The following is a 14579-nucleotide window of genomic DNA, read 5'->3' on the forward strand; positions in this document are numbered from 1 at the left end:
AGGGCTTTGGAGGGGGGTGAGATCTTTGGAGGTGGATGAGGTCTTTGGAGAGGGGTGAGGTCTTTGGAGGGGGATGAGGGCTTTGGAGGGGAATGAGGTCTTTGGAGGTGGATGAGGGCTTTGGAGGGGGATGAGGTCTTTGGAGGTGGATGAGGTCTTTGGAGGGTGATGAGGGCTTTGGAGGGGGATGAGGTCTTTGGAGGGGGATTAGGTCTTTGGAGGGGGATGAGGGCTTTGTAGGGGAGTGAGGTCTTTGGAGGGGGGTGAGGTCTTTGGAGGGGGATGAGGTCTTTGGAGGGGGATGAGGACTTTGTAGGGGGGTGAGGTCTTTGGAGGGGGATGAGGTCTTTGGAGGGGGATGAGGTCTTTGGAGGGGGGTGAGGTCTTTGGAGGGGATGAGGGCTTTGAAGGGGGATGCGATCTTTGGAGGTGGATGAGGGCTTTGTAGGGGGGTGAGGACTTTGGAGGGGGGATGAGGGCTTTGGAGGGGGATGAGGTCTTTGGAGGGGGGTGAGGTCTTTGGAGGGGGATGAGGGATTTGCAGGGCAGTGTGGGAGACTGGAGAGCACTTTGAGGGCCTGTAGGCTCTGCAGCAAACTAGGGGCATTGTGAGAGGCTGGAGAGCACTGTGGGGACAGACAGCTCTTGGGGGGGGGGCTGAGGGCAATGTAAGAGGATGTTGGGGCACTGCGGGCCATTATGGGAGGTTCGTGGCACTATGGGAACTGTAAGGCATTGTGGGAGGTTACAAGATCTGCAGCTAGCTGGAGGTCTGGGAAGAGGGAGGCCGCAGCCTGTCAGTGGGTCAAGTCCTGGTGTTGAACAACCACTGATCTAGGATGACTATAGAAGTGGTAAACCAAAAACTTTTTTTTTTTTTTTTTTTTAAGATTCATTATGTTTTTAAGATTCCTTGTGGTATTTATTGCCTTTTCCATAAATAAATACCATACACATAACTCAAAGATGATATTTGAAGAGTAATTTGTCATATGGTCGCCGTACTGTACTGCTTATCCATGGGATGCTATGCCGTAAAGTCATATCTATATGCTACGCCCTTTAACACTTAAAAATGAAACCCGCAGTGTAAGCCAAGTTCCCTCTTATATCTTCTACATTATAAATTAGTTTTTTTCCACTGAACTCATGCCAAACTCACATTAAAGAAAACAATGCATTAAATATACCATTAAATGACTTCCTCTATTTCGGAAAGCACTTCCAATGGGTTAGCAGGGACAGGAATATTGTTATCATCATTCCTTGGGCTGGCATCTGTAAAGGAAATGGTGAAAGGACCTAATGATTGCAACATCTATAATATAGAGGCCGGCTGGAAGCAGACCTAGACTAGTGACACATCTTAAAGTAGATGTACGCAGTGCACAGTCACTGAAATCTCATAGAAGCTTTAACAGGTTAACATCATTTTTTATTTAAAGTATATTTTTCATAGCAATATTTTGTACCGCGTCCATTAACGACTTCAGCCCCGGACCATTTGGCTGGCACTTTTGCGATTTGGCACTGTGTCGCTTTAACTGACAATTGTGCGGTCGTGCGACGTGGCTCCCAAACAAAATGGACGTCCTTTTTTCCCCACAAGTAGATTGGTGGTATTTGATCACCTCTGCGTTTTTTATTTTTTGCGCTATAAACAAAAGAAGAGCGACAATTTTGAAAAAAAAAGCTATATTTTTAACTTTTTGCTATAATAAATATCCTCAAAAAATGTATAAAAAAATGTTTTTCCTCAGTTTAGGCCGATACGTATTCTTCTACATATTTTTTGGTCCAATAAGCGTCTGGTTTGCGCAAAAGTTATAGCGTCTACAAAATAGGGGATAGTTATATGGCATTTTAATTAATATTTTTTTTTTACTAGTAATGGTGGCGATCAGCGATTTTTATCGTAACTGCGACATTATGGCGGACACATTGGACACTTTTGGCGCTATTTTGGTACCATTCACATTTATACAGCGTCAGTGCTATAAAAATGCACTGGTTACTGTGTAAATGTGACTGGCAGTGAAGGGGTTAACCACTAGGGGGCGAGGAAGGGGTTAAGTTTGTCCTAGGGAGTGATTTTAACTGTTAGGGGGCGTGGCTACGAGTGACACATCACTGATCGCTGCTCCTGATGAGAGGGAACAGACGATCAGCGACCTGTCACTAGGAAGAACTGTGAGAAGCTGTGTTTACACTGACATCTCCCCGTTCTTCAGCTCTGTGACACAATCACGGAGCTCGCGGCAGGGTCGCAAATTTAAAGGGACATACCTGTACGCCCATTCGCCTGTCTGTGCCATTGTGTCGACGTATATGATCGTGCGGCGGTCGGCAAATGGTTAAAATAATACCTGGGGTGGTGATCCTGCGAGTGAAAGCACTTCCTGTTATAGGGTGACAACCTTCTCCCAGCTGTGCCTCTTTATTGTCACCGTGTCACATGCTTCAAGCGGCAGTTAGGGTTTAAATACACAGTTATTTAACAAACTAAAGGGCATCCACTTAGGCCAGTATTTGCCAATGGAGCACCCCACAACGCACTACGTGCTGCACAGTGCATTCTAAGCTTCGATTGGCTGGAGCAATGCAGCTGACCGCAAGGCCTTGCCCAATCAGGGCACAGGGGATGGCATGTCGTTATGGACTCATCAACTTATGAGTCATCAGCTGTCAGTGGGTTTACCCGTTGACAGCTGAATGAAAAAAAAAACATTGCCGGCAATACAAAAATTTGGAAAAAAATTGTGTTGAGCCCCCCCCCCCCATTCATACTAGGCCCTTCGGGTTTGGTATGGATTTTAAGGGGAGCCCCATGCCAACTTTTTTTATTGTGTCCCATAGGCTTTAACAGTGTTCGCACACATTTAGGGCCAAATCCTCAAAAGAGATACGACGGCGTATCTACTGATACGCCGTCGTATCCCTGTTTCTATCTTTGGAACTGATCCACAGAATCAGTTTACCATAGATAGGCAGAAGATCCGACATGTGTAATTGAATTACACTGTCGGATCTTAAGGATGCAATTGTAGGCCGGCCGCTAGGTGGCGAGGTCATTGCGGCCGGCCTAGAATATGCAAATGAACACTTACGGCGATCCACGAACGTTTCCGACGGGCCCGTCGCTCTAAATCTACATCGTTTACGTCGAGTTACACCGCGTAAAACTAGGGCTGAGCCCTAGTTCTCTTAAGCCATGTTAAGTATGGCCGTCGTTCCCGTGTCAAAATTTTAATTCTACGTCGTTTGCGTAAGACGTTCGTGAATGGCGCTGGACGCCATTTACGTTAACGTCTAAGCAAATGACGTCGGAGCGACGTCAGTTAGCGCAATGCACGTCGGGTAAGTTACCCGACGGAGCATGCGCAGTACGTCCGGCGCGGGAGCGCGCCTAATTTAAATGGGACTCGCCCCATTAGATTCGGCACGCCTTGCGCCGGACACATTTAAGTTACACCGCCGCAAATTTCAAGGTAAGTGCTTTGTGGATCGGGCACTTAGGTAGAAATTTTGTGGCGGTGTAACTTAAATCGGAAGATTTAAGTTGCGCCCGATATTTGTGGATTTGGCCCTTATCTCCTGTTGGCATGTTCTCCTGCGAACCAAAGCGGTGAGTGTTCAGCTCATCCCTAATGATGATTTAACAATTCTGGGATAAATGCAAGTCGGTTTTCCCTTTTTACCATATCACCCCGGAACCCCTCACCCTGCATAGGTGAGAGTATTCTATCCTGCTACTTTTCATCGCTTTTAAAGGGACCACAACCCAAAAAAAGGGTTGTGGTCATACCTCCCATCAAGGACCCATCGGGTGTCATGTACAATAAAGTGAACAGCACAGTCAATTTCAAAAGCAGTGCAGTCAACATCTTTTTATTCATAAAATATAAATTTGTTATTTTACAGCTCAAGTGGAATATATAGCCCTTCATCGGGCCAACAAGTAACATTCATCACAGTTACATAAATAGCTTCCCTAAATCACATACTGGTTCAATTCAAAAACATTACCCTTTAGTAACATACTGTAATAATTATACAAAAGCCAAATTCTATACCTAACATAAGGATAATAAATAAACATTCTTATCACCTGTTCCTAATATATATATGTATATATATATATCTACCGCATATACTCGAGTATAAGCCAAACCCGAGTATAAGCTGAGGCACCCAATTTTACAAAAAAAAAATGGCAAAACTCGAATATAAGCCTAGGGTGGGAAATGCAGCAGCTACTGGTACTTACTACTAGTCTTATCAGTGTGTCCCCATCAGTTTTTTTTCCAGTGTGTCCCCATCAGTTTTTTTTTTCAGTGTGTCCCCATCAATTTTTTTTCAGTGTGTCCCCATCAATTTTTTTTCCAGTGTGTCCCCATCAATCTTTTTTTTCAGTGTGTCCCCATCAATCTTTTTTTTCAGTGTGTCCCCATCAATCTTTTTTTTTCAGTGTGTCCCCATCAGTTTTTTTTTCAGTGTGTCCCCATCAGTTTTTTTTTCAGTGTGTCCCCATCAGTTTTTTTTTCAGTGTGTCCCCATCAGTTTTTTTTTCAGTGTGTCCCCATCAATCTTTTTTTTTCAGTGTGTCCCCATCAATTTTTTTTCCAGTGTGTCCCCATCAATCTTTTTTTTCAGTGTGTCCCCATCAATCTTTTTTTTCAGTGTGTCCCCATCAATCTTTTTTTTTCAGTGTGTCCCCATCAATTTTTTTTCCAGTGTGTCCCCATCAATCTTTTTTTTCAGTGTGTCCCCATCAATCTTTTTTTTCAGTGTGTCCCCATCAATCTTTTTTTCCAGTGTGTCCCCATCAATCTTTTTTTCCAGTGTGTCCCCATCAATCTTTTTTTCCAGTGTGTCCCCATCAATCTTTTTTTTCAGTGTGTCCCCATCAATCTTTTTTTCCAGTGTGTCCCCATCAATCTTTTTTTTCAGTGTGTCCCCATCAATTTTTTTTCCAGTGTGTCCCCATCAATCTTTTTTTTCAGTGTGTCCCCATCAATCTTTTTTTTCAGTGTGTCCCCATCAATCTTTTTTTCCAGTGTGTCCCCATCAATCTTTTTTTCCAGTGTGTCCCCATCAATCTTTTTTTTCAGTGTGTCCCCATCAATCTTTTTTTCCAGTGTGTCCCCATCAATCTTTTTTTCCAGTGTGTCCCCATCAATCTTTTTTTTCAGTGTGTCCCCATCAATTTTTTTTTCAGTGTGTCCCCATCAATTTTTTTTTTCAGTGTGTCCCCATAAATTTTTTTTTTCAGTGTGTCCCCATCAGTTTTTTTTTTCAGTGTGTCCCCATCAATTTTTTTTTTCAGTGTGTCCCCATCAATCTTTTTTTTCAGTGTGTCCCCATCAATTTTTTTTTCAGTGTGTCCCCATCAGTTTTTTTTTTCAGTGTGTCCCCATCAGTGTCTGATAAGACTGATGGGGGACACTCCGATAAAACACTGATAAGAGTGTCCCCATCAGTGTTTTATTAGTGTGTCCCCATCAGAGTGTCCCCATCAATGTCCAGTGTCCCATCAGTGTCCTCATTATTTGTGTATGTCCACACGGTACTGTATTGCTTGCCTTATTTAATATTAGAGCGGAGTTCCGCTCTCTTTCATCTCCCAACTCCCGCCGTAAAATGCAGTGCTATACAAACAGCAGGCGGGTAGCTGAGCCAATGTGGCTGCCAGGACATGGCAGTCCCAGCAGCCAATTGTAGTGCCAATCGTAGCACAGAGCGTCACGGGCATGGGGCGGGAGTTTTGGCAGCGGCTCTCATACAAGCGAAAGACTAGCGAGCAGTAATACATGAGCGGGAGGGATGCGAGCTGCGGGCCGGGATACGGAGACCGCTGCTCTAGAGGAGCGACACACCGGAGACAAGTAAGTGGCAGCATGACTCGAGTATAAGCCGAGGGGGGCATTTTCAACTTATACTCGAGTATATACGGTATATATATTAATATATATATAGATATATATATATATATATATAGATATAGATATATATATCTGTATATATAGATATATATCTATACATATAGATATACTGTATATATATATATATATATATATATATATATAATATTTATTTGTTTATAATGTGAGGCCCTTGTGACGAGAGTCACTTGGGCGGAAAGAATACATTAAGGTGAAAAAACATGAACCTTTACAGCCCCTTTAAAACCACAGTTCGGACTGGTGTGGACTCTACAAATGCTTCTATTACTGAGCAGAATTCCCCAATATCCCAATATATATATATAAACATAATAAATACTTAACGAACGTATAGGAAAAAACATAAGAACGAAATATCACTATATTGAATTAATGGCTCTTTAAAAAAATATATATATATTTGCATCTAATAGTAAACAGGGTATCTCAATGGTTAGGTCTGTTACGTGTTCCCATCCAAATTATAATTATTATTTTTATTAGTCCCTAATGTTTTACAATTGCATATTCTGTTTCCAAAGATGTTGGTTGTTGTGGGCCTTCCCCTGGAGCTGGTAGTTCCAGTAAAGTGTATATAACACCGTCGGAGTCCTCAGTCTGCCCTTCCTAAAATGAATATAACATCAACAATATCAAGAAATCATACAAGTATGGGTCTTACATGTACTATAGGGAGATCGTTGCTTTACATGGAACATACTTTTCATAGGTGGTTATGTTTATGAAAGGCAGCGTTCCTCAATTTTTTTTTTTTTTTCAGTCAAGGCACCCTTCCAAAATATATAATAATATATATAATATAACAATATATCTTGAGGCACCCCTTTCTGTAAAAAGTAATCTAATAATGTTCATAATGCAGCAACATCCGCACACCTACAGCCGTGACCAAAAGTTTTGAGAATGACACAAGTACAGTACAGTGGAACCTCGGATTGCGAGTAACGCGGTTTACGAGCGTTTCACAATACGAGCGCTGTATTTTGAAAAATCCTAACTCGGTTTGCGAGTGTTGTCGCAAAACAGGCAGGATTCAGGCCAAAGCGGTGTGCAGTACCGTGTTTGGCCAGAGGAAGGGGGGGGGGAGCGGAGCCAATGGTGCCGATTGTAGCCAATCGGCGCCGCTCGGAAAAGTCTCAGAAATACTATGTTCCTGAGCCTTTCCGAGGTTTGCCGAGGGCAGCCGTGCTGTCTTCGGGCCTTTCCGGCTGTTTCTGAGGCTCTCCAGCGCCCCCCCCCTCCGCCTCTGGCCGCATACCATTGAAGTCAATGCGGAACAAATTATTTTCATTTCCATTGACTTCAATGGGGAAACTCGCTTTGATATGCAAGTACTTTGGATTATGAGCATTCTCCTGGAACGGATTATGCTTGTAATCCGAGGTTCAACTGTATACATTTTCACAAAGTCTGCTACTTTAGTGTTTTTAGGTCTTTTTTTCAGATGTTACTATGCTATACTAAAGTATAATTACAAGCACTTCATAGGTGTCAAAAGTTTATACATTAAGTTTATACAAAGAGTTAATATTTAGATAATAGATAAAGATATATATATATATATATATATATATATATATATATATATATATATATATATATGTATATAGATTTTTTGGGAGGGTGTATCAAAATAGATTAAAACTATTTTTTTTAGTGCTGGTCATATATATATATATATATATATATACATATATATATATATATATATATATATATATATATATATATATATATATATATATACATGTATATATATATATATATATATATATATATATATATATAATTTGCTTTTTTAAATCTCTTTTCATAGACCCCCCCAAAAAATTACATATATATATATAGATCTATCTTTATCTATCTATCTATCTATCTATCTATCTATCTATCTATCTATCTATCTATCTATCTATCTATCCATCTATCTATCTATCTATCTATCTATCTATCTATCTATCTATATATATGTATATATATATATATATATATATATATATATATATATATATATATATATACATATATATATGTATATATATATATAATTTGTCTTTTTAAATCTCTTTTGATACACCCCCCCCCCCCCAAAAAAAAAATTGCATATATATATATATATATATATATATATATATATATATATATGCAATTTTTTTGGGGGGTGTACCAAAAGAGATTTAAAAAACAAATTATATATAGATAGATAGATAGATAGATAGATAGATAGACAGATAGATAAAGATAGATCTATACCTATATATATGCAATTTTTTGGGGGGTGTATCAAAAGAGATTAAAAAAATATATATTATATATATTATATATATATATATATATATATATATATATATATATATATATATATATATATATATATATATATATATATATATATAGCAAGGTGGTAAAATGATGTTAAGGCATATATGCAGCAGAGAAAATAGTAGTTTAAAATGTTATGATGATAATTTAAATAGAAATAAAAGAATCAACAAATAAATACTAACATTCAACTTAAAAAGTACAGAACACTATTATAAAAGCATTCAGACCCGGTGATATAAGACATTCTTCAACGGTCTTAAAACAATTGGGCACAACCATGGTTTGGTTGTTACTCCTCCCAGTGGCCAGACATGGAACACCAAATACAGTATGGGGTTTATTTACTATCGCTGAAGAGTGCAAAATCGGGCTGACTTCTGCATAGAAACCAATGAGCAACCAATGAGCTTCTAACGTCAGCGTTTAAAATGAAGCTTTGGCAATAAAACCAGGAATCTGATTGGTTTCTATGCAGAAGTGAGCCTGATTTTGCGCTCTCCAGTTTTAGTAAATAACCCTTTCCTGTCCTTTAGGTAGCCCCGCACTATAAAAACCCATCAAAGAAAATAAACCAAATTATGACATATTAATAAGATGAGAATCTAATAAATGTTACTGATAATTTTATTTAAAATAATAATAATGTGAAGTCTTTGGATTTGAGAGTCTTGGTAAAGAAAGGTACAATAACCTACTTCTGTGTTTTTGATAATGTTGCTTCGTTCTGGATCAGTATTATTGTATATATGAGAAGAATCCCTGTAATATAAAAACAAGAAAGGTGTTCACTATGCAAGATAATGCAAGTTCTAGGCGCACTATTAAAGTGGTTGTAAACCTCAGACATGAAATATGAACAAAGCATGTCCCTCTATACGGGGTGGGCCATTTATATGTATACACCAAAAACAAAAGTTGGATTCAAAATGGCCGACTTCAAAATGGCCGCCATGGTCACCACCCATCTTGAAAAGTTTCCCCCCTTACATATACTAATGTGCCACAAACAGGAAGTTAATATCACCAACCATTCCCATTTTATTAAGGTGTATCCATATAAATGGCACACCCGGGTGGTTCCATATAAATGGCCCACCCACCCTCATCTCTAGCAAGAGCACTAAGTGTCATTTTTGTCTGCTGCTTCCTTCCTCTGCTTTTAGCATGAGTCAATTCTGACAAGTTTTCCTGACACCAAGAGAACAATGGTGACAGCGGAGGGATCTCCAGCTGATTGGCAGCCTCAGCTCTGTTCCTGTTTGCTGTGTAAAGGGGGGGGGTGTCTTTTCCCTACAATCAGCTGTCAGAGCTCTCCTCGCTAAGCTCTGTAGAGTGTAATTTCAGCTCTCCACCCCCTTTTTTCTGAACTCTCGGACAAACTTTATAATATCAGCACTTCGAACTGAGGTAGAGAAGAGAGGACTGCAAATAAACAGGTACATCTTACAGTATGTAGGAGGATTTGTTTCATCTATGTGTATCACCTAAGAATAGTCACTTCACTGGGTATATGTGAGGGGTTACAACCACTTTAAAGCGGAGTTCCGGCCACAATTTCACTTTTTATATATAAATACCCCTGTAATACACAAGCTTAATGCATTCTAGTAAAGTTTGTCTGTAAACTAAGGTCCGTTTTGTTAGGTTGTTACAGCATTTAGACACTTTATAAAAATAGAAATTGACTGGGGCCATCTTAAGTGTGGGCATCATGAAGCCAGACTGTATGACTTCCTGGATTTCAGCCTTGCAGATCTCGCACATGCTCAGTGCTGCACAAGCAGTGTAATAGGTTTCAGATCAGGTTTCAGCACCTGTACTGTCCAAGTCACATGATTCTTCGAGACTGGGGAGTGCACAGACTCCTGGAAAGTTACACCCACTACATTCCCAGGAGTCTGTGCGGTGTAGGTTAGGAAGCATTAAGCACCTAGGTGCAGGAAGTGGGAAGATTAACTATTCTGCCTAGCAACAACAATTTGAAGGCATCTAAAAAAAAAAAATGTATTAAAGGACTAATGACATTTTTTTAAAACTACTGATGTAATGTTATATTTATGGGTGGAACTCCACTTTAAGTCCAACACAGAAGTAAAATATGCTATACCCAAATCTAGACAAGAACCTTGGATGGGGTCATTTTTTCTTCTGTATGAGCTCCTGAAGAGTCAGTTCAGCTGAAAATAATACCCTCTAAAAAATCACTATTAACTTTTAATTTGCATGAATATAGTAATTATAATTAGCGGAACTCACTGTAATTCTGAAGAACTTTCTCTGGGTATAGCCCTCTGTTGCTGATCAATATTTCCATACAGATGATCATCCATCGGTATCGTCTCCTGAACCAATTATTATGCAACAACACAAAAGCTTTAATAAATTCTACAATATACACTTCACCAAAAAAAAGAAAAGAAAACACACACGCATATACACTATATTGTAAAAATTATTGTAATTAATGGATTGCAGTTAGCCATATTTACTTATACGATATTACCAAAAGTATTGGGACGCCTGCTTTTACAAGTACATGAACTTTAATGGAATCCCAGTCTTAGTCCGTAGGGTTCAATATTGAGTTGGCCCCGCCCTTTGCAGCTATAACAGCTTCAACTCTTCAGGGAAGGCCGTCCACAAGGTTTAGGAGTGTGTCTATGGGAATGTTTGACCATTCTTCCAGAAGCGCATTTGTGAGTCGCAAAGGGCGGGCCAACTCAATACTGAGCCCTACAGACTAAGACTGGGATGCCATTAAAGTTCATGTGCGTGTAAAGGCAGGTGTCCCAATACTTTTGAATTTATATATATATGTGTGTATATGTGTATATATATATATATATATATATATATATATGTGTGTGTGTGTGTATATGTATATATATATATATATATATATATATATATATATATATATATATATATATATATATATATATATATACACACACTGTATATATATTATATGAAATATGACATATAAATATACATAATATATTTAAAGTGGGGGTTCTCCCTAAAAAAAAAAATGTTTTCCTAGCATGCCATTCAGCATACTAGCGCGAGCTACAGTATGCCTTTATATATTTTTTTGGCGCCGTACTCACAGTTTAATCGTGTAGTAAAGTTTCAGACTCCCCGCGGGGAATGGGCGTTCCTATGCAGAGGGAACGTGATTGACGGCCGGCTATGTCGCGTCACGCTTCACGAAAATAACCGAAATAGGAGTTTGCTCTTCACGGCGCCTGCGCAGTCAGCTCCGATGTCTGTGCGCAGGCGCCGTATAGCGCCGTGAAGAGCCGAGACCCACTCCGGCTATTTTCGGGAAGCGTGACGCGCCATAGCCGGCCGTCAATCACGTTCCCTCTGCATAGGAACGCCCATTCCCCGCGGGGAGTCTGAAACTTTACTACGCGATTAAACTGTGAGTACGGCGCCAAAAAAATATATAAAGGCATACTGTAGCTCGCGCTAGTATGCTGGATGGCATGCTTGCTAGAAACTTGTTTTTTAGGGTGAAACACCGCTTTAATATATATATATATATATATATATATATATATATATATATTTATATGTCATATTTCATATAGTATATCTATCTATCTATCTATCTATCTATCTATCTATCTATCTATCTATCTATCTATCTATATATATATATATATATATATATATATATATATATATATATATATATATCTATCTATCTATCTATCTATCTATCTATCTATCTATATATATATATATATATATATATATATATATATATATATATATATATATATATATATATATATATATATATATATATATATTGTCACACTCATTAAACTGATCAAGGTTTTGGTTTTGGTTTTTGGTTTTGTAGGCAATCTACGTTTTGTCTCCTATAAAAAAAAATACTACAGACAAGAGTTGTTAATATAAAATAATTATAAATTTAAAAATGTTTAAATGGCAATCAAACAATACCTGTTGAGTCTTCTCTGCAGTCGTCACTTTTAAAACAGAAGTCTTTCTTTTTCTTTAAAAATAAACAACATTTTTACAATTTGTTATGTGTTATAGTTCAGCAAAAATATATATATTTTTTTCTACTGTAACTGCTATTTTCAAAATGTTACATTTTTTTTTTTTTTTTACAAATATGTTTTTTTTTAACAAATACAAATTCTTGCCAGTGCTCTTGCACACATAGTGATGGTAGCTACAGTCTAAAGTTCACTCACAGCACCATCTGTTGGTGAGGTTTTGTGTTGCAGTGAACCAAAAGAAACCAAAAAGATTGATGGGTAACAATGGGCACTACATCACTTAACATATCAAGATCATAAAGTCTAATAACATCGGGACTTCTATGTGTCAGATAAATATATTACACATTAATATTTTCATTAATAAAAAAATGTATTAATACATTGGCAAACATTTGACTTTTAAAAATATCCATATAGGATCGTAATGTGTTTTGTTGAAAACAGCAAAAAAAAAAAAAAAAAAAGGACTGAATTTCGGGAATTAACACTGATAGTGCGTCTTCTGGTACATAGTGTTGCCGTGCAAACATACATACAGTAGGTCTATTTTTCATTATTTTGGATTTGCACAACTTTTGCCAATATTTGCCCATTTTTTAGCCAGTATTTTATTTTCACCTACTCTATAAACAAAAAAAAAGAGCCACAATTTTGAAAAAAAACACAATTAGCTAGATTCACGTAGAGTTACGCCCGCGTATCAGTAGATACGCCGTCGTAACTCTGAATCTACGCCGTCGTAAATTTAAGCGTATTCTGGAAACCAGATACGCTTAAATTAGGCTAAGATACGAGCGGCGTAAGTCTCCTACGCCGTCGTATCTTAGGAGGCAAATTTAGGCTGGCCGCTAGGTGGCGCTTCCGTTGTTTTCTGCGTTGAATATGCAAATGAGCTAGATACGCCGATTCTCGAACGTACGTACGTACGCCCGTCGCAATTAGTTATGCCGTTTACGGAAGACGTACGCCGGCGTAAAGATAAAGCTGGTCTCTAGATGCAAAGTATGGACGTCGGAACGAGCGTATCTTTTTACGTTGTTTGCGTAAGTCGTACGCGAATAGGGCTGTGCGTAAGTTACGTTCGCGTAGTAGGCAGTGTTCGACGTATCTTAGGCATTCTATCCGACGCATGCGCACTGGAATACGTCCACGGACGGCGCATGCGCCGTTCGTTTAAAACGTCAATCACGTCGGGTCACTAGTCATTAACATAAAACACGCCCCCCTGTTCCTCATTTGAATTAGGCGCGCTTACGCCGGCCCATTTACGCTACGCCGCCGTAACTTAGGAGGCAAGTGCTTTGTGAATACAGCACTTGCCTCTCTGACTTACGGCGGCGTAGCGTATATGCGATACACTACGCCGCCTCAAAGTTAAGCCAGTCTTTCTGAATCTGGCCTAATATGTTTTACTTTTTGCTATAATAAATATCCCAATTTTTTTTTACAAAAAACATTTTTTTTATCAGTTTAGGCCGTTACGTATTTTTCTACATATTTTTGGTAAAAAAATCACAAAAAGCATATAGTGATTGGTTTGCGCAAAAGTTATAGCGCCTACAAAATAGGGGATAGATTTATGAATTTTTTTTTGTTATTTTTTTTTTTACAAGTAATGGCGGTTATCTGCAATTGTTGTCAGGACTGCTATATTGCGGCGGACAGTTCGGACACTTTTGACACTATTCACATTTTACAGCGAACAGTGCTATAAATATGCACTGCTTACTGTATAAATGTGACTGTCAGGGAAGGGGTTAACACTAGGGGGCGATCATGGGATTAAATGTGTTCCCTAGGGAGTGATTCTAACTGTGGGGGGGAGGGGACTGACTGGGGGAGGGGACCGATCGGTGTCCCTATGTACAAGGGACACATCATCGGTCTCCTCTCCCTGACAGGACGTGGATCTCTGTGATTACACACAGAGATCCACTTCCCTGGCTCTGTAACTGCCAATCACGTGAACCTGGCGGACATTGCGGCCGCCAGGCACGTGCGGGACATGGCAGGCACGTGTGCGCACGCCCCTAGCGGCCGGGAGGCCCAAGGACCTCATATGACGTCCAATCAGGATGGCAGAGCCACCTTGTGGACTTCATACGCCGGTATTAAAGTGATTAAAGCGGGAGTGCACACAAATTTTTTTTTTTTAACATTAGATTTAGGCTAATTATGCGAAGCAGGATCGGGTGTTTATTTTAAAATAAATTCAGTACTTACCGTTTTAGAGATCGATGCTCTCCGT

The 14579-nt window shown here is 39.1% G+C and overlaps 1 protein-coding gene across 2 annotated transcripts in view; it reads right to left on the reverse strand.

The window, feature by feature from the left end:
- Window positions 1-6094: 6094 nt before the first annotated feature.
- The window catches only part of LOC120916334 (B-cell receptor CD22-like), a 91973-nt gene continuing 83488 nt past the window's right edge, over window positions 6095-14579 (reverse strand). For both annotated transcript variants that reach the window (XM_040327244.1, XM_040327242.1), the window contains 4 exons: window positions 12267-12318; window positions 10545-10630; window positions 8984-9047; window positions 6095-6569 (listed from right to left, as the gene is read on the reverse strand). In XM_040327244.1, coding sequence (XP_040183178.1) covers window positions 6450-6569; window positions 8984-9047; window positions 10545-10630; window positions 12267-12318 — 322 coding nt within the window. In that variant the 3' untranslated portion in view covers window positions 6095-6449. The remainder of the gene's footprint in view (window positions 6570-8983; window positions 9048-10544; window positions 10631-12266; window positions 12319-14579) is intronic.

This window comes from Rana temporaria, chromosome 10 (assembly GCF_905171775.1).
Source record: "Rana temporaria chromosome 10, aRanTem1.1, whole genome shotgun sequence".
In the NCBI taxonomy this organism is placed as follows: Eukaryota; Metazoa; Chordata; class Amphibia; order Anura; family Ranidae; genus Rana; species Rana temporaria.